Source organism: Gouania willdenowi, chromosome 1, assembly GCF_900634775.1.
Source record: "Gouania willdenowi chromosome 1, fGouWil2.1, whole genome shotgun sequence".
Taxonomy (NCBI): Eukaryota; Metazoa; Chordata; class Actinopteri; order Blenniiformes; family Gobiesocidae; genus Gouania; species Gouania willdenowi.
The window spans coordinates 30,120,211-30,139,878 of record NC_041044.1 but is presented as its reverse complement, the minus strand read 5'-3'; the positions used below and the strand labels follow the sequence as shown (position 1 = coordinate 30,139,878).

Here is a 19,668-nt window from a genome sequence, read left to right as displayed (position 1 = left end):
TTTTTACTTTCTCCTGCGGGCCGAATCGGTTGGTGTAAAGGGCTGGATTTGGCCCCCGGGCCTTGAGTTTGACACATACTGTACATACACACAGACGGCTCATGTTACTGCATTTGAGTCAGCACAAAGTACACACACACACACACACACACACACACACACAGGGGTGAGTCAGCTTCATTGTTTGTTAGCAGTGCTCACAGCTGATTAAAGCTGTTACATAGAGACAGAAGTGGATAGATTAACACACTTAACGTAACTAAATATAAATTGCTTCACATATTGGTAACTTGGTGTTTTAATGCAGTTTCAAGTCACAACATCAGTAATCCAGTCTTTTATTCCCATAACCAGCGTTTTTTAACCTTTTTTGAGCCGAGGTACATCTTTTCACTGGAAATAAAAATCCGAAGGCACACCATTAACAGAAAATATTTAAAAAATTAAACTTTATAGCATATATTAACAATATACCATCATTCTTATCAAAGTATCTTGAATAGGAATCAAATAAACACACATTTTTTTTTTTATGATCTTTCATATTTCTTCTTTCTAATAAGAAGTGCAGTTAACAATCTGTCGTCATTCTCATTATTGTTTTTAATAGGAATCAAATAAACAATATTATGATGTTTTATTTTTATTTTTTCAAATAAAGTGTAATTAACAATATGCAGTCATTCCTGTCAAAGTGTCTTGAACACAAATATAAAATAAACATTTAAACATAAATTATGATTAGAACTGCAATTCAACTTTACTATGTTTAATATTGTTTCGTTTTATATAATGTATTTTTTTAAACATTATATATGCAGTAACTATATAATCAGTAGTAGTAGTAAATACATGTATAGTACATAATAATAATAGTTCACATTTGTTCTGTGTTAAATGTTGAGTGTTAGTTTTCAAAAATCTTGAATATAATTTCTCACGGCCCACCTGACGATCTCTCATTGCACACAAGTGTGCCCCGACCCAGTGGTTGAAAAACCCTGAAGTAAACAAGAAATTGATGCTATTCATATATTTAAAAAACAACAACCTTCTCAATCAAAAATAAATAATTTCAAAGAAAAAAAAAAAAGTGTTCAAATGCAAAAACAAATATATTTATTTTTTTATTTGATTGAAAATGTTTTTTTTATTTTTAATTAAATAATAAAGACACAAATCTACCTCCATATATTCACTGTTATGATTTAATTGAACTAAATCAATCTCATATATCAATTCAATGATGTTTTGGAATGAAAGTCAGAATATTATGAAAATATGTTTCATAATTACTATAAACTGTTCTTTTAAATAAAAAATCTTAATGGTAATTTGAAAAAAAAATACATATATATATATATAAGCCTGTGATTGAAAAAGCTTTCAACCCTTTTTAGTGAAGCAGTGACAGAGCTTCCAGGAACAATCCTAGTTGATGCTGTAATAATCACTCAAACAATCAGTTGAGTGTGACTCACCAGCAGCTATAGAGCTGCTTTTACTCTGCTTTGCTGACTTTTATGGAGGTGGACAGCAGTGAGCTTTCCCATCAATACCCTGTGACTGCTTTGTGGTCTGATTCTCGGCAATTCAGCACAGGATTGGATGAGATGAGCCAGTGATCAATACATCAATAAACCCAGGACAGCCCCAAGAGGGCATGTTTATAGGAGTGCAATGTAGAAATGTAATTGTAGATAGGTCTAGTTTAGAAAAAAGTTATCACACCAAGTCCTCACCACAAGCATTATGGGAAATGTAATCTTATCATTGATGAGGAAAAAATGGACAAATACATTCGCTCCAGATCAATACATCAGTAAAATATAAAAACATAAAGTTAAACAAACATTTAAAAGAATAACTATGACAATATCTCATCAAATAACACATAAATGAGTTTTAATAATTTTCTAACTATTAATGAAGGATTTATTAAAGGTATAAAATAATTTACAATGTTTGTTAAAAGCTAATAGCTTTAATTTTATGAGTGTTTTATTCTATTTAAATTGAGGGATTATGATTTAATCCCAATTGACAGTGCTGAGAGTTGGAATTACAGTATTTCCTAGGAGTTTCTGCCTCCTGGTGGTCAAAGGTTGAACAACATGCTTATGAATGACATATTTCAATGTTTTTATCCTATTTTCCCATTACTCAGTGGTACATGAAGTCATTCAACATTGTTTGACAAGTTAAAGATGATTAGAATTATTATTTTTTTTATAATATGTAAGGGTAGCAAACGTATTTGGTTGTAAAGATTGTTTTGAATAAGAAAACGAGTGATAATAAATGTTAATATTATTCACATGTGGGTGCACAGACTGGACCGATGCTTCAGTATCAATTTGAGAAAACTACTAATCGTTTAAGTACAAAATTTATTTAGTAAAACACGATATCAACACTCTTTAAAAAAACAAAAAAACATTTGCTATATATTCCAAATACACATTGACCCATTCCAGTGTGCGTAAACCCAAAATGCGCCTTTTAAACAGTTATTAAGTTATTGAAAAAAAACACACACAAAAAAAAAACAAAAACAAAAAGGTGATGGCAAAATATTAATGAGATAAATCTAAAATTCACATCTCACAAAAATCTTTTACAACATAAAACCAAACAAGTCTTTAACACAAAGTGTGCAGTTTATCTTGCATCGTTGTAGTGGCGAAGAAGGATCTGGAAGGTTAGGATGGAGGTTTTGGTCAAGCTGCTGTCCCTCCTCCTGCCTGGAATACCAACAAGAAAATGTTCATCATGAACAAATAGAACAAATAAAAAATCCCACAATGTTCCTGCTGGGGTCACTAAACTGATAAAAACTGGAATATCACCAAAGATTCCTGCTTTTTTTAAGCTTACCTTAGTTGACATCAGTGTTGTTTTTGGCAGACTTTTTAGTCTTAATGTTAGGGACAAAAATGCTTATTTGTTTTAGTCATTTCAAAATGTGATAGTTTTAGTCGACAAAAACTCAAAAAGGTTTTAGTCCAATTTTAGTTTTTTTTTTTTAATCATTATTATTATTTTTTTCAAAGGAACACTAACTTTTGACCACTAGGGGCGCTAGACCTGTAACTTTCACGTCAAGCGCCCCGAGTGATCACAAGCGCCGCAGCACTGTCGCAAAGATCAACTAACAGTCAGTCGGGCCAGCCTCCCTTGTCTTTAGATTGTGTATGCAGACAGTAGTTGACCTCACTTTGGGATAAGGATTGGCTCTAAGGGCTGGGTCAGTCAGGCTAGGGTGCGAAGTGGGGCTGGGCTAGCACCACGGCTAAAGGGGCAGCCGCCCCCGCTACCACCGTAGGCCCGGCGCTCCACCCTACTCCCTCGCCTCGCTGCCGCCATTGGCTCCCTTCGCCAAGGGTCGGCACGGCGGTCGGGGCGGACGGGGGACTGGCGACCCGGCGTGCGCGGGGCGGAAGGCGGGTTGGTGGAGGGGGCCGGGTCTCGGCTGCGTCCTTTTAACCTCCTCAGAAGCAGTTTTAAACATTTTGCTTGCCTCGCCTATGACAAGGAGTCAAACAGGCAGAAAAATAGTAGCAAAACCTTAGCTTAAATGAGTATATCAGAGCCTGTGGTCACGTGACTGCAGTAAAGTGAAATGTTCTCCAGGCATTCTCCAGGTCACATGACCTGGCCAAAGACGGTCCGTCTCCTCCAAACTTACATGGTTGTTATTTTAAGAGGGAAGATCTGCTCGGAGCATTGATACTGTGAAGCTCTGTATATTTGGCTGAGGAATCATTTAAAATAACTCATATGGATCAAGTCTTTAGGGCAAAAAGTCTGCAGTGTGGCTTTAAGTATTAATTTAGGTCAATAAATGTTTCAAAGTGTCATGAAGGTTTACAGGTTGTACCAAAAGTCCCCACAATAGGTGGAAATGTCGTGCATTTTGAACGTCTGAGAGGTCACTCACTGACATTTTCATCCAGTCTCATCATGTCAACAACATCACGTTTAGCTAGTCACCGTCTCATTACAGTCATGAAAAAAAGGGGCGTCAACAAAATAATTTTGTCATCATTGACAAAAAACAACACTGGTTGACATGCATTGTGGGGGAATTTCTGACTCACCATGGGTTTCATCTCCCGTCGGTCTCCTTTCTCTGGTTTGTAACGACCCATTTTCTTACTGTCCTCAACAAATTCCTGAAAAGGTAAACAGGCCACAGAAACTTTACTAATGCCTCATTAATTTACATCAAGGTTGACATACTGAGTGACGTTGGAATGGATTGGGGAGCCTGAAAATGTTGGAAATCAACAAAATATACCAAAAAAAACCTATTTCCAGAACCAATTTCTCACCATCAAAGATTTGTCCATGTAGTACTCGTGCCCTGGGCTGCCGTCATTGTACTTTGTGTCCACAGCAAAGCAGAGGAAAAGTACGTCCACCACGTTTTCAAACACGGACAGGAAGCAGTGAGCCACGAGGAAGGCGAACACACAGACGATGATCAGCGGCAGCACCCACACCGTGTACTCTCTCTGGTAGTTCAGAGCCAGGATGCCAGCAAACGCTGTGCAGGAGACAACGAGGATCTGAAAACAGGAAGTACACAGTTCATTGGAAAGTCTTTAAAGCCCGAAAATCACTTGGAGGCTATGGAAATGATTTAGTGAATCAGTCAAGGTTGGGCTCAATTATTATTGTAATTGTGTAATTTATAATTAATTACAATTATGACGCAATTATAATTGGTGAGGATGCAGGAGGCATGGACGCAAATTAATGCTTAGCTAATGCTGGGTTAATGCTATTGCTTGGCTAATGCTAAGTTAGTGCTAATGCTTGGTTAATGATATTGCATGGGTAATGCTATTGCATGGCAAATGCTAATGCTAGGTTAATGCTATTGCTTGGCTAATGTTAAGTTAGTGCTAATGCTAGGTTAATGCTATTGCTAGGTTAAGGCTATTGCTAGATTAGAATGAATGCTAGGTTAATGCTATTGCTTGGCTAATGTTAAGTTAGTGCTAATGCTCGGTTAATGCTATTGCTAGGTTAAGGCTATTGCTAGATTAGAATGAATGCTAGGTTAATGCTAGGTTAGTGCTAATGCTAATGATAGCCAAAGCTAATGCGAGCAAATGTTCATGCTAATGCTAGTTAATGCTAGTGCTAATGCTAACCAATATAACCAATGATAGCTAATGCTAATATATAATAATGCTAACAAATACCAATGATAGCTAATGCTAATATATGCCAATGCTAACTACTGCTAATGATAGCTAATGTTAACATATGCTAATGCTAGTTCATACTAAGCTAATGCAGTGTGATGCAGGTCAGCATCAGCACTTGCATTTTCTTCAGGAAATGCAAATATTCTAGTTATAATTGTAATTTAAAATAATCTGTTGCTGTTATTATGGTAATTGAAGTGTAATTGAGTTCAGATAATTGACTTTGTAATTGTAATTGACATGGAAGTTCTATAAAAACTGTCATTTACAATTTAACTAAACATAAACCTGTGTTCCAGTTCTATAGCTTACACATACATAGTTAACAATTATTAAAATATGTTTCATATCAAGTTTTCCCACTACCTGTCACTTCTCGAGGATAATTTTACTATTTTCGAGGTGTATACTGACAGACAAAAAAAACACCAAAAATATCAATACCAATATTTTCGTAGATAATAAAGCCTCACAAGGTAACCAATAGATGAAAAACAAATTGGATGATAGATCACATTTTTTAGTGTATTTTACAGCTGAATTGTAAAATACACTAATAAAGGCTCAGTTACTGAGCCTTTATTAAAGGCTCAGTAACTGTGATTTAACTTTTGTAATTCAGAACGTAATTGTAATTTACTTTCAGGGAAAAAAAAAAAGGAAAATGTAATTGTAAGTGGAAAAAAAATGTTGGTCACCTTAAATGTAAACGAGTTGTAATTGAACATGGATAATTAAAAGACGTAATTGTAATTTAAAAATATAAAAGTGATTAAAATACCTTTGCTAGGAACAGCACAAAGTCGCCCACAGTGTTGATGGCGGCCACTCGCAGCGCGTTTTCCACTAGGATGAGGAAGGCGTCGCGAGCCGAGGTGCAGAAACTGGTGCTGTTGATGGCTGTTGCAGTGTAAGCATTCTAAAAAAAAAGAAGAAAAAAAAAGTGGAACTGGTTCTAGATCTTTGTATCTGTGCGTTCACATCACTAGTCTGGTTTTACTTACTTGGTTTAAATAAGCCAAACACTTCTCCAGGCACCACAGGCAGCAGATGCAGGCTTTCAGCATGCAGCGGGCACATGCGTTCTCCTACAGGTAACACACAGATACAACAACATTATTATTACTTTCTAATAATTAGCAGAATTAGCTGGTACTCCGTCCACTAATGATGGAACTGTTTCATAAGCCCTATTCGCACAGGAATAGTTTTACCTAGGGACCACATGTGATTTATGATAATTGCAGAGAATGTCTGTGATGTTAATCCTGTGTGAATCGGCCATGTCAGTAATTTGTAAAGTAAAAACTCCCACACAAATGACCTACTATATATGGCTGAACTCCAAGGTCCTGTGATAATACTAATCCAATGCGAATAGGCGTCTCTGTGATTTGGACAGAAATGGGTGGGATGTGATGCGTGATTACGCGCTGTTTTGTTTCCGGGTCACATGTTTATTTACTTTTGGCAAAGAATGGGGGCTGCATTGGAGTGTTTAGAAAACCCGGGTCAGCAAAACCTTATCGACCCGTAAAAGTCTCAGGCTTCGGTTATCCCGTGCGATTGCGCCACATAAAAAGCAGACGTTGGGGGGTCATTTATTTATTACATGGGGTCTCCAGATAATACTTATCCCGTGTGAATGGGGCTTTAATCTGCACAAAAAGTAGCATCAATCCTCTCCTAAAGCTTTGTTAGGCTCACCTTTCCTTTCAGCTGAGTGTGGATGTACGTCAGGATCAGACGAGGAATCTTAACAATCGTGATAATGAGGGAACCTTTGGCCAGAGAACCCAGGTGGTAACGTACTGTCCTAATCATGGAGGACAGAAGAGGCGTCGCCGGCAACTGAGACTTATTCCTGAGAACAACAGACATGTTTGAAATGATTGATTTGATGTATACATCTGCCTGCTAGTGTTTTCTGGTTTCATGATAAGTTTAATAAAGTTCATGTGTTCCATATTTCCTACCTGGTAAAATAGTAAGTGACCACACCTCCAGCGATGGTCATCTGCTGGAAGGCCAGAATGAACTCACTGATCCAGATGAGGCCCACAGCGTGATACCACACCATGTACTGAAGAGGCCCCTTCATTTCATATTCCACCACACCTGTGGAGTTATTCTTTACTGCCGTCCCTGGGAAGGACAACTCTCAGAGTCATTAGGAATCATTAATCATCCAATCTTAGCCTCACTTTCAAATCAGTCCATCACAGACAGATCATCACACATGGACACATTTAAAGACACCACTGACTGCAATGTATATATTAGACCAGAGATGGATAACTTTAATTCTAATGAAGGAATAGAATAATGACCAATCGGAGCAGTAATATAGCAAACAAACTACGTTTTTCTGTGTTTATTTTGTGTATTTTTTTGTTAATTCTACTTTTATGTTTTTTTATGTATTTTTTATCCCTTTTATGTATTTTTGTTGTTGCTTTAGTTATTGTGGTAGTAATTTTGGCTATTTTATGTTTTGTTTTTGCCATTTTCTGTGTTTTCAAATACATTTTGCATATTTCTTTCTCTTGTGTATTTTTTCCTCATTCTATGTGTTATTGTTGTCATTCTGTGTATTTTCACTCTTTTTGTGTATTTTTGTTGTAATTTTATGTATTTTTGTTGTAATTCTGAGTTGTATTCCTTTGTGTATTTTGTTGTAATTCTGTGAGGTTTTTTGGCTACTTTAATTGTCAATTTGTGTATTTTTACGTCAATTTTTTATATTTATTTTGTCATTTTGCATGTTTTTGTTGTCATTTTGGGTATTTCTATGCCTCTGTATGTATTTTTGATCACAGCATTGAGTTGCCCCAGGGTCACCAGTTGCCCCTGTCTGTATTAGACAATAAACCTTCTTCTTGTATTAAGAATTTCAGCTCCTCTACAGACTCCTAATTTCAGTAAATCTATAGAAATGTTACTGGTTTCACTATTGGGTGTTTTTTTGTTAACCTGAATATTATCAGCAAAACAAATACTTGATTAACTTGATAAAATGCTTGATATTTGCAAACAGAACAAACTGTGCTTCCTGGTTTGACTAAATGCTCCAACACAAACCAGTTTAAAAGAGAAGTGAGCATGAAGAGTGAAACTGTTGTCTGGCTGCATCACGAGCCTGGCATGAGATTCCCAAGTGGGAGTTTAGTCATGCCACAAAAACAAGAAACTAAACAAAACCCTTTGCTTGTTTGGCATTTACGTCAGTGAGACATGAAATATTCAGCACAGACAGACAAACAAACCATCCTGGGAGTCTCAGCAGGCCTTCAACTAACCTGAGGTACCCAGGAAGAGCAGCACGGCGATCCAGTACACCCAGAACAGCATGAGGCAAAGGAAGGTCCAGAAAGGCTGGAGGACCAGTAGAGGAAGGTGGATGAAGACTTTTCCCGCCACGTGGAATAGAGAGATGGTCAGAGCCACGCGCTTCCTCAGAATGAACATGACCAGCAGTAGCACCACCTGCAACAGGGACCAATGCAATCAAGCAGCTCATAAATAATCAGACTAAGACTTTTAGCATCAGTACAGCACCAGGGTTGGGGTCAATTACATTTTTCAATTACAATCTTCAATCATCCATGTTCAATAAAGTACAACTTAATTCTGATTACTTGACACGTGACAGGCATTGTTTCCAATTACAATTATTATATTTCCCCTGAAAGTCAATTACAATTGCGCTTTTGATTACTAAAGTTGAAATTCAATTAATCACAACTACCAAGCCTGGAATAAATAACCTCATAAAATGTACCGTGTTAGATTTCTGTTAGCATCCCTTATGACAATGGGTCAGTTTTAACACATGTCCTAAATCGGTTGTAAAATACACTCAAATATATTATCCATCATCCAATTAGTTTTTCATGTCTTGGTTACATTGTTAGGCTTCATTATCCAGGTAAATATTGGTATTAAGGTGTTTGGTGAGGGGGTCTGAGCCTTTTTTCTGTCTGTACCCCTAGAGTTAAATGATTGGTAACACTTTATTTGACGTTTTATGCTCAAGGCTGACATTACTCTGTCACTATCTGTCATTATCATGAATAAGGTGTCATGAAGGCTGTCATTAAGTGTTGTTCACTAAATTATGACACCTTTGGAGCTATGTTGGCATTTTTCGGGTTAGGAGGAGGGATCTAGTGGGGTTAGGTAGGGTTAGGAGTTAAGGATTAGGGTTAAAAGGAACCTAACCCTCAAAGGTTAGGATTAGGGTAACGAACAACACTTAATGACAGCCTTTATGACACCTTATTCAAGCTAATGACAAGTAATGTCAGCCTTATGTATAAAACTTCAAGCAACATGTAACCCAATTTTTAAATAAACGGTAAAATGATCCTCAAGAGAAGTGAGAAAACTTGATATGAAACGTATTTTAATCATTTAATTATTACCTACGTGTAAGCCATAGAACTCTACCATGGTTCACCAGTTTTGTGTTTAATTAAGTTGTAAACGACAGTTTTTAAATAATGTCTACGCCAATTATAATTACAAAGTCAGTTATCTGAACTAAATTACAATTCAATCATACTTACAACAGCAACAGATTTTTTTCAATTATAATTATTATTGTCATTGCCTAATTAAATGAATTATCAATTACAATATTACAATAACACACACACACACACACAGTACCGTGAAAATGGTTGCACAGATGGCAGAGATTAGCAGTGCCTTCACATTGTCCGATGCCACTTCCTTCCCAAACACCGTGGTGGTGTTGGTGCTGAGGGCTTTTCTATGGTCTGCATAGAGCCACCACAGGACGGCACACCCACCTGCACACCATCATAGCAAAGATGAACGTAAACACATTTACGTCTCTTTCTTTCAATAGTGCCATAAGCACGCTCTTTAAAATCAGGTTTGTCAGAGATGAGACACTAAAAATAAATACAGGACTGTTTGCCCTCATTGTAGAGTTATTATAAAAACAACAGATTACCTATTGAGCCGATGATCACCAGCACTGTGAGAATCCACACGAGCACTTTGCTAATGTAGCGTACCACAACCATCATGATCAAAGAGAGCACTGCAACAGAGAAAAACACACACCTCTGGGCATGAGTGCATTAAACACTGTGAGAGGTCAACTCAGGCAGCACAAGTTGGTTTCTATGGTGACGGCAATAAACTTTCACAGGGGACAACACATATTTTTTTTCTATTTCCACTTATCAGGGATGCAGGAGCCTATCTGAGTGCAGCACAAGAGTGAAATCCACTCATTAATAACAACATTAAAACAAAATCTCTCCTCATTTCTAACATTAAATCCTTCCATTAACAACACAGACCAGTCACAGCAAATAACAGAGATGAAAGATGCCTAAAACAGAAACAGGATCACGTGCAGTTTCATCCCCTGGACCCCTGGGAGGAGGCGGGGCACATCTTAAATTAGCGCCTGTGGGTCAAACTTGAGTGACACAGTGGATGTGAATGTTCAGACATTTCCTGTTTATAAAACTAAAATAGCTTCTTCCCTTTCTGCTGACTTCCTTCCAAAGGAATCCTCATGAGTAATTAGAGCTAAGCAGAGGGAGAATGGGAAACTGAAAGTGTCAGAATCAAATATCAATAGAATTAATCATAAGGCAGCCACTAATTTATTAATAATATTCACGGTAATATTTTAACCTTAGACGGTGTCTTAGTAATGCAACATAAACACAACTTGTTCCTGATGTTTCCCTGCTTTTTCTAAATGGTCAATGAACATTTCACTGCAGACACATACTGTGGATCAGAAATGGCCAACTTTTGTCACAGCGCCGGCCACAAATATGTGAGTGTCTGATCCAAGGGCCACATTATGAACATTCAGGTCAGCATTTAGATTAGTGACCAATCTGAGCATTAACAAAGGGTTTCATCTGTTTTTGTCGCAGTTTTGTGTGTTTTTTGGTGTCATTTTGTGTATTTTCATTGTCATTTTGTGTGTTTTACTGTCATTTTCTTGACATTGTGTGTATATCATAGTTGTTTTAGGTATTTGGTTGACATTGTATGCAGTGCTTTCAAGAGATTAAAAAAACTGTGCGATTAATTAATCAAGCACTGTATTTAATTTATCTAATTAACTTCTTTTCAATCGCACCTAAAAATTGCTGAGAAATTTCAGGTATTTTCATTTAAATTACATAATTGTGGCAAATCAAAACATTGATGTATAACAAAGTGGCTTCATAGAGTCATTTATTGTTTGTTTTTAACAGACTTGAACAGAAGCAAGCATAGACATTTACATTCCTCTGTATGTGAGACTAGTCCCAAGGGCTACCTGTCATATTGATGTGTACTGAAAATACAAATTAAATGAAACATCATATGTAGTGCTATAAGTTAGCACATCATAAACAGTAAGAACACTTTTCTTACACCAAACTTGTTGCTTTTTCTCTCCTTCAGATAATAATATTTATCCAGTGAGTTTGTTCATTTGGCAACACGGCGCGCTCGCAGCATGTAGCAGTTAGCACTGTCCGAGTGTCCGTGCTAGCTGCTACATGTTTAGCATTCAGGTGGTAGCGTGGGCTGCAAAGCTCCAGTGATAAGGCAAACTTTGTTTAGCACAATTTGCACACAACTAGGCTTTAGTCTTCCATCCGGTGTTTTCATAAGCCAAAATTAAAACAAGCAAAGTTGAGAAGCTCGGTAGTCTCCCGTCTTGTACTGCAGACTGTGCATCAGTATTATGGGTATACCAGGAACTCTTGAAATGAGAAGGGTTCTGCGGTATTTGGTGTTCTAAAATACAGAAGCGATTAATGGCATTTTTTTCCCGCGTTATTCTTTTCTGTAATTTATTCATCGCAATTAACGTGTTAGAGTGACAGACCTTATTTTGTCTATGTCGTTTTCTGTAATTTGTTGTCCAATGTATTTTTCTGTCATTTTGTGTATTTTTGTTTTAATTTTGTGCATATCGCTGTTGTTTTATGTATTTTGTTGTCCAGTGTATTTTTCTGTATTTTTCTGTGTTTTGGAGTCACTTTGTGCCCGAGCCCCCAGTTACCCCTGTCTGCTGTAGATGGTAGAATGAGAGGTGGGTAAAAGTATGAGCCCGTGTTGACTCAGTGTTTTACCTAAAGCTAGCACACACAGGCCCATGATGATCTCCTTGCTCGCCATCACTCCAGCGACGACGCGCCGCAGCATCGTGTTGTCACTGATGAACGTAATGAACGCTTGGGCAAACTCTGCGTAGCAGCCGATGTCCACAGGGAGGCAGCGGTGAAGGAATAGGACAGCCTTACTGTGGATATCAAATAAAAATAAACTAAAATGAAACACAGGTTGGACATTTTCAATACATTCATTTATTCAACTGTTTGGCATGCTTAGTTTTCATACACGGTTTATTTTCCTTTTAAAAGCAAGTGTAAGCTTGCACTGACTTATGCACAGCTATAATACGGGATCAACCCGCACCTCTGGTAATTACAAAAAATTGAAATTAAATGAAAAACCAATTAAATGAATTGGTTTCTAAAATTTTTATAAAGCTAAAATACATAAGAATGCTTCTAAAGATAGCCTACAGTATGAGATTAAGGCATCATTTGTAGAATCAGTACTAAAGACTTAAGTCACTCTCATAAACTGTGCTAGTAAACAGCAATAGAGTGGTTCAACACCTGCATTTGTAATATATTGCATTAAGAATCATTGTTTAGGCACTGAATACAATAGTAATAATAATAACAACAACAATAATCAACCAAATGTACAGCCAAAGCACAACAACAACAAAAAAAATCATAAATCAATTATTCAAAACAAAAAAGGCTTGTAAATGATAATGCAGATTTATTTTAGTAGGCACGGGGGCCCACATGCAGCCGTCGGTCTAATTTTGTGCAGCGCCAAAAAATGTAATTCAAAACGTTGGAAGGAATATTAGGTTCAACATTGTACACAAAATGACTCCCAAACCACACAAAGAGAGCAGAATGCACAAATGTCACAAAGCAACAACAAACAGACAAATGATTCCAAATGCACAGAATGACTCATAAAACACACAAAATAACAACAGAGACACAAAACAACAAAGCAAATACAAAATGACTCCAGAGAGTCACAAAATGTCAACAAAACTACATTAAACGACAAAAGAACAGACAAAACAATTCAAAAATGACAGAAAAAACGCACAAAATGAGAACAAAAAACACACAATGACTCAAAAAACACACATAATAACATCAAAAATTCCCTGAATGATAGAACATTTCACAAAATGCTTAAAAACTTACAAACCAACAACAAAATCCACACAAAACGAAAACAAAGACAAACCCTTTGTTCTTTCCTGTGTTAATGCTCAGATTGGTCATTATTCAAAATGCTGTCATTAATGTTGATCATGACAAAAGTTGCCCATCACTGCATTAATGTTTTTCCCTCTTAGTGACAGCAAACACACACACAGAAAACAAAAACATGCTAATAAACTTTTTGACTGCTTTACAAAGTTGCGGTTACCTTGGTGGAACGGGAAGTTTTGGACATTTTGTGCCTCTCTCTGAATGACTGGGATATCTTGTAGCAGAAATGTCATAGGAACAGAGATAAGAGCCTGGTAGCATGGGGGAAAGGAAAGCTTTGATTACATTAACAGGATAGAACTCTTTCTTCCTGCCTGAAGCGATTGTTTGGTGCATCTTTCTCACCGTTACTCAGAGCAAACTGTTTCACATCGTTGTAGGTCTGCAGCTCAGTGGCTGGACATTTGGAGACGCACAGAGCAATGGATTTAATCTTCCTGTTAATGAGGTCAAGGTTGCAGGGGTCGAGAAAGAACACGTACCTAAAAGGAAAGGACACACACACACACACGTTTTCACTGTTTGGAATAAAGTGAAGACAAACTCTCCACGTCAACGTGGTGATGTTCTCTGTTCAGTTACTGTTGTGCACCACTGAGCGTAGACGTTAAAAAGACGGTGACATTTGCTGCGCCGTCAAACAGATCTTTCTTTGTCGCCACAACGCCTTTTATTCAAAATCTCAACGGACAATCAGCCCAAGAATAAAGCATGAGCCATTGTTTGGGTCCCAATGTGCCAGCAGGCTGCATGCAAATGGAACGCTGAAGTCACACCAACCACACAAACTACAAACAGTTCATGAAAACTGTTTGTGGAATAATGTTGATAGAGAAATAAAAATGAGTGACACATGATTTATGATCAAAATGAAAGTGTCACAATATATTTTAGAGAGTTATGTGAAGCAGCAGAAATATGTTTGTGTCCTTTGCTAAATGTTGTATAGGGCTGGGCGACTTTGCCTAAAAAAAGTTGCTATGATTGTCCTCAAGGGCTAAAATGCATAGAACAATCCCAAAATAAAAAGTAAATTTCAAGCTTTAATCCAGGTTGAAGCTAAAGTGCAACAGCTACTTCACAGTAGCTTCAATTTTCTGATTAAAAAATCAGAGAACTACATATTTTATAACATATAACATTAATATATAAAAAATAAAATAAACACTTACGTTAGCATCTCAGCATAGTGTGAATAAACAAAGAGGGGGCTGGCTCACATCGCGCTATGGTAACTAACAAGGATGGAACGCCCAAAAAAAGCAATGAGGGAGGAAAAAAAAAAAAAAAACGAAGAAAAATGTACTTTTTTTTTTAAAACTCGAATTTGCAAAACAAAAATTGTTTTTACATACAAATTTGATAAATCGATTAAATTTTCTTTTTTTACCCAGCCCTACTTGTGTATATATATATATATATACACATATTTTTTTTTTTGCATTATGTTTGCATTTCTTGTGTGTAATATTTGAGAAAAGTAATTTCAATGTTATGATTTATGCTGGGCATATAATAATTTTTGCTTTTGCTGTTTCAGTCTTGTTTTTAATATTTAAAAAAAAACTAAAAAATCTAATATATTACACCATTGTGAGAGAGGTTAGTTTTACCCTACTGATGATGTGTTGTTGCAATACTAATCCTGCTCAAACATTCATTGTGATTTATGTTTGTATATTTTTTTCTTAGACTGAAACAAACAAACAAACTGAAACACAAGCTTCCATCAAAAATAAGTACGTAAAAATGAAATATGTCTTTGTGATTAAGTACCAGAGTCAGGCGTTTAGGCTAAGATAAGACTAACTTCTTTTCCGTCATGTCGCCGCCACTGAGAGGAACTCCCTCGATCTTGGAGTTATTCCGACCGCAGGTGTTTCCATAACTGTCATATCCCAAAACAATCCTGGAGGCGCCTCCCGTGGCGATGGCGAAGCCACAAATACACAACTGAAAAAGACACAAATCACACAATAAAAAGAAAAAAACAGCTAATATTAGTTTTCACTCAGTCTCTATGTGTCGGACCTGGAATGAATGGACAAACTTGAAGAACACTTCTGGAACCTTAGAAAGGTCCAGTGCCACAAAGAAGCATCCCAGCATGACTTTCCTGATTTTTGTTTTGATTCCTTTCAATATTTCTTTTTTAGACATTAGGAGATTAAAAGTAATGCTTTACTAAACCCTGATGTTTTACCAACATAGGCTGAAGCTTCAATGGGCGGGGCTCCTGGAGAAGTTAAGACACGCCCAGTTTATACTATAAAATCTCCAAAGAATAATCTATGCTACGCTAACTAGCTACTCAATACTCACTATACCTCTCTTTCTATAGGAGAGGCGAGGCTAATAGTGATGTCAGAAGCCACAAAAACATTTTAGATTATTTAGATTAAAAAAAAATATATATGCTCATTTCAGGAGTTGCTGTTTTTGCTACTTCTCAGCATGAAAAACACATGTGACATAAGGTGGAAAAGTGGTGGAAAGAGTTTGAATGTTAAATATAAATTTTAAATGTTAAATCTAAATGTTAAATGCTTCAAATTAGCAAAATATTTAGTTTCACCCGAGACATTTAGATTTGACATTTAATTTAAGATATACATTTAACATTTAAATTCTGATTTAACATTAATATTTAAATGTAACACTTAGATTTTCTTATTTAACATTTAGATTTAACATTGACATTTTTACGAGAAAACAAAATACAAAATAATAAATAAATAAATAAAAATAGCTTTGTAAAGGGAACTGTCTGCCACGCCTCTGCATCAGGGGGCGTCGATTGTAAAGTTGCACATGCCAAAATAAACAGCAACTTTTTGCATTTAGCAACAAACCACTTTTAAAAAAAATGTTGAGAACTTTTTTATGTTCCTTTGACAAGATTCAGAGCAATATTTGTGAAATTTGTGATATTTTTTCTTTTGTAAAAATATAATAATGTCAATGTTAAATCTAAATGTTACATTTAATTACAAATGTTAAATCTAAATGTTACATTTAATTATAAATGTTAAATTTAAATGTTTAATATAAATCTAAATATTAAATATAAATCTAAATGTTAAATGTAAATGTTTAATATAAATCTAAATGTTAAATATAAATCGAAATGTTACATTTAATTTAAAATGTTAAATATAAATGTTAAATGCTAAATCTTGCACATTAGCAAAATCTTTAGTTTCACCGTGAAATTTAGATTTAACATTTAATTTATGCTATACAATTAACATTTAGATTCCAATTTAACATTGATGTTTAAATGTAACACTTAGATTTATTATTTGACATTTAGATTGAACATTGAATATTTTTACGAGAAAAAAAAAATAAATAAATAAGTAAATAGTTATGTAAAGGGAATTGTCTGCCACGCCTCTGCACAGTTGTCAACAAGTGACTAACTACTGTACAGATGTGCATACTGTAGCATGCAATGTGCACGTTTCATTAACAAACCCGTATTTAATTTATTTATATATTTATTTTTGTAGACATGTTCAGACTACGGACATGAACTTTAAGTGAAAACATGACAGACTTTAGACTTACCATCCCGATACAGAACAGAGAGAACACTATGAGCCATGGGATGTCGGTGCAGCTGCGATCCTCCAGCGGCTTCCAGTCTCGCTTGCTCTGTGGACACATGGACAATAAGATCAGAATAGATATATAGATATAGATACAGATACAGATGAGCTCTATGTGTGCTGAGGCTGAGCTGTAGCTGCTAGCACTCAAACCAACACTGCTGCTAATATAAGAAAGGGTTAAAATGAAGGCTTCTCCCTGCTTCATTAAAGCCCCCTGTACTTGTTCTAGTGTATTCTAACACTTACCTCTGTGCTGCTGCAACATCCCATTATTAACAATAGACTCAAAACAACAACTCCCTGTGAAAGCTGTGCGACCTCCTCAAACTTTTTAACGACTATTTTTAGCGAATCATTCCCTCACCCATTCCTTTTAACCAGGTTTTTTTTCCTCTTAAAAACTACTCCGAGTTATCGGTGTTCAGACGCATTCACACTGAACGACAGAACAAAACACACAGTTTCAAAATTAAACGGTAAACACCCATTTGTAAAACTCTTGTAGGGGCAGGTAAACGCGGAAGAGGTCACAAACACTTGGTGACGCGTTCAGGGACAGTCAGCGATTCCCATTTTAAAGCAAAGCCCTTCATTCAGCGCAAACAACAGGAATTGTAAATATAATAAATACATTTTCACTTTAATTAAAGAGTAAGATAATGAAGAAAATTACTTTATTTTTCCCAAGTCATGCTCTTTCATCACTAACTTACAACTTCTTTTTTTTTTTAAACATGTTTGTACAATTTAACATTTGTTTGTAATATTTTACAAAAATCCACTTTGTGTCCTTTAAAAAAAATAAATTCCTTTCACAATCTAAACACCAAATCTGCAGCTTCTTTAACAAAATCCTATAAATTCAAGACATTTGTCACAAAGTTTCAGGGAAAATAAACATTTAAAGATATATAATTTAATACAAAAACGTGTCAGGTACAACAGTATTTCCCACTGCAGAGGCTTTGACTATATCTATCATCTGTATTTATCTGTAGCAGCCGCAGGGTCCTGAATAATAACTGCTGTATGCAAAACTACCTGATGATAAAATGTACGAGCCCCATGAACGCAGCAGCAATGGAACATGGAACCTGTGTGTGATTTGGCGCCACCTGCTGGAGCTGTGAATGAACTGTCGTGTGTAGCGTTTTTTCAATCAACACTTAAATGGTGAAAATACTTTTCAATCAAAGGAAAAAGCGTTCAAATGCAATAATTTCAGTGTTTAGTCTTTTCCATTCAAATACCTTTTTTTTTTTTGATTGAAAAATAATTTCAGCATTTAATTGATTTTTTTTTTCTTTTTTTTTTTTTGATTGAAGCAATTTTTTTGGGGGATTGATTAATTAAGACAGAAATTTCTTAATCAGAATATGGCCCAAATACAAAAGAATAGGGCTTCAATTAAAAAAAAAAAAAAAAAAAAATCAACCAAATTGTTAAAATAATATTTTTTGGGAGTCAAATATTTATTTGCTTTCAAACACTTTTTAAAACTGAAAATAGTTTAAAAAAAAAAAAAAAAAAAAAAAAAGTGACATTTTGTTTTATTTTTGAATTTTTGAAATATTTTTTTTGTTTGAAGCATTTGTTGTAATTGAATAATAAACAAAAAACTATTATTATTATTATTATTATTATTATTAATATTATTGTTATTATTATTATTATTATTATTACCTTAAAGTGTGTCATAAGCCTGTTTTTAGGTGGTTTGCGGGCATCCTGTGTTAAAAATAAATCTAAAAAAAACCCACCCCAGTGTTTTATTTTGAAGGGGTGTGTTCATGAAGCACAACATTGTCTCTTCACATTTCTAGCAATATTTGTCAGTAATTTCCTTTGTTTGAACTACTGAAGATAAAACCAAAAAAATGTCATTTATGCTATGCAAAATACATTTTCTTTTTAATTGCAATATTTATTTAACACAATTTGGCTCGTGAAATAAAAACTGCTGCTCTAGTTCGGCATCAAACCTTAATAAATCATTTTCAACCAAATCGTAAAGAATTTGAGCCATTGCAAAAATTCTTAGCAGTTTTTTAAGTTTAGTTTTTTAGTTGTTTTTTTTAACAGTATGAATAGTTTCAGTAATAAAAATGTTAAGGATAATACAATAATATATGAACCATAGCACACAGCTACATTTCTTTTAGTGTTGTTTCACAGTGAAATTCAGCATACTCTCTATAAACTGCTGCATAATTTCATTAAATCCACCCATTTTTTTTCCATCAACTAATGAAATAAATATGAATTATATTCACTTGAAGTTTTAGTGTGAGGGTTTTTTTTACCGTGTTCCCAGCAGTGCTAAGTTGCATTCATATGAGAAGTTTGTACTTTCCCAGAAACCAGTGAAATGTACATTTTTTCATGTAATTCAAACTGTTCCTATATATATGTATAAAAAAAAAAATGGGATTATTTGACATTAAGATTGCAAATATGAATGTG

The 19,668-nt window shown here is 35.4% G+C and overlaps 1 protein-coding gene across 1 annotated transcript; it reads right to left on the bottom strand.

The window, feature by feature from the left end:
* Positions 1–2,373: 2,373 nt before the first annotated feature.
* slc44a1a (solute carrier family 44 member 1a) lies at positions 2,374–17,745 on the bottom strand. The gene is made up of 16 exons (XM_028453518.1): positions 17,452–17,745; positions 17,162–17,248; positions 15,402–15,544; positions 13,937–14,073; positions 13,749–13,842; positions 12,347–12,516; positions 10,201–10,290; positions 9,891–10,033; positions 8,519–8,705; positions 7,196–7,364; positions 6,927–7,083; positions 6,224–6,307; positions 6,001–6,138; positions 4,335–4,571; positions 4,101–4,175; positions 2,374–2,744 (listed from the first exon to the last, which is right to left on the bottom strand). Exons 1-16 carry the CDS (start codon positions 17,473–17,475, stop codon positions 2,721–2,723), a joined length of 1,959 nt encoding a protein of 652 aa, XP_028309319.1. The 5' UTR covers positions 17,476–17,745; the 3' UTR covers positions 2,374–2,720.
* Between the last annotated feature and the right edge of the window lie 1,923 nt (positions 17,746–19,668).

Excerpts from the sequence above, each read along its gene's own strand:
- slc44a1a (XM_028453518.1), bottom strand. The coding sequence starts at position 17,475 with ATGGGATGTTGCAGCAGCACAGAG. Across the intron at positions 4,176-4,334 it reads ACATGGACAAATCTTTGATG|GAATTTGTTGAGGACAGTAA; the intron begins GTGAGAAATTGG and ends TTACCTTTTCAG. Across the intron at positions 2,745-4,100 it reads GACGGGAGATGAAACCCATG|GCAGGAGGAGGGACAGCAGC; the intron begins GTGAGTCAGAAA and ends TTGGTATTCCAG.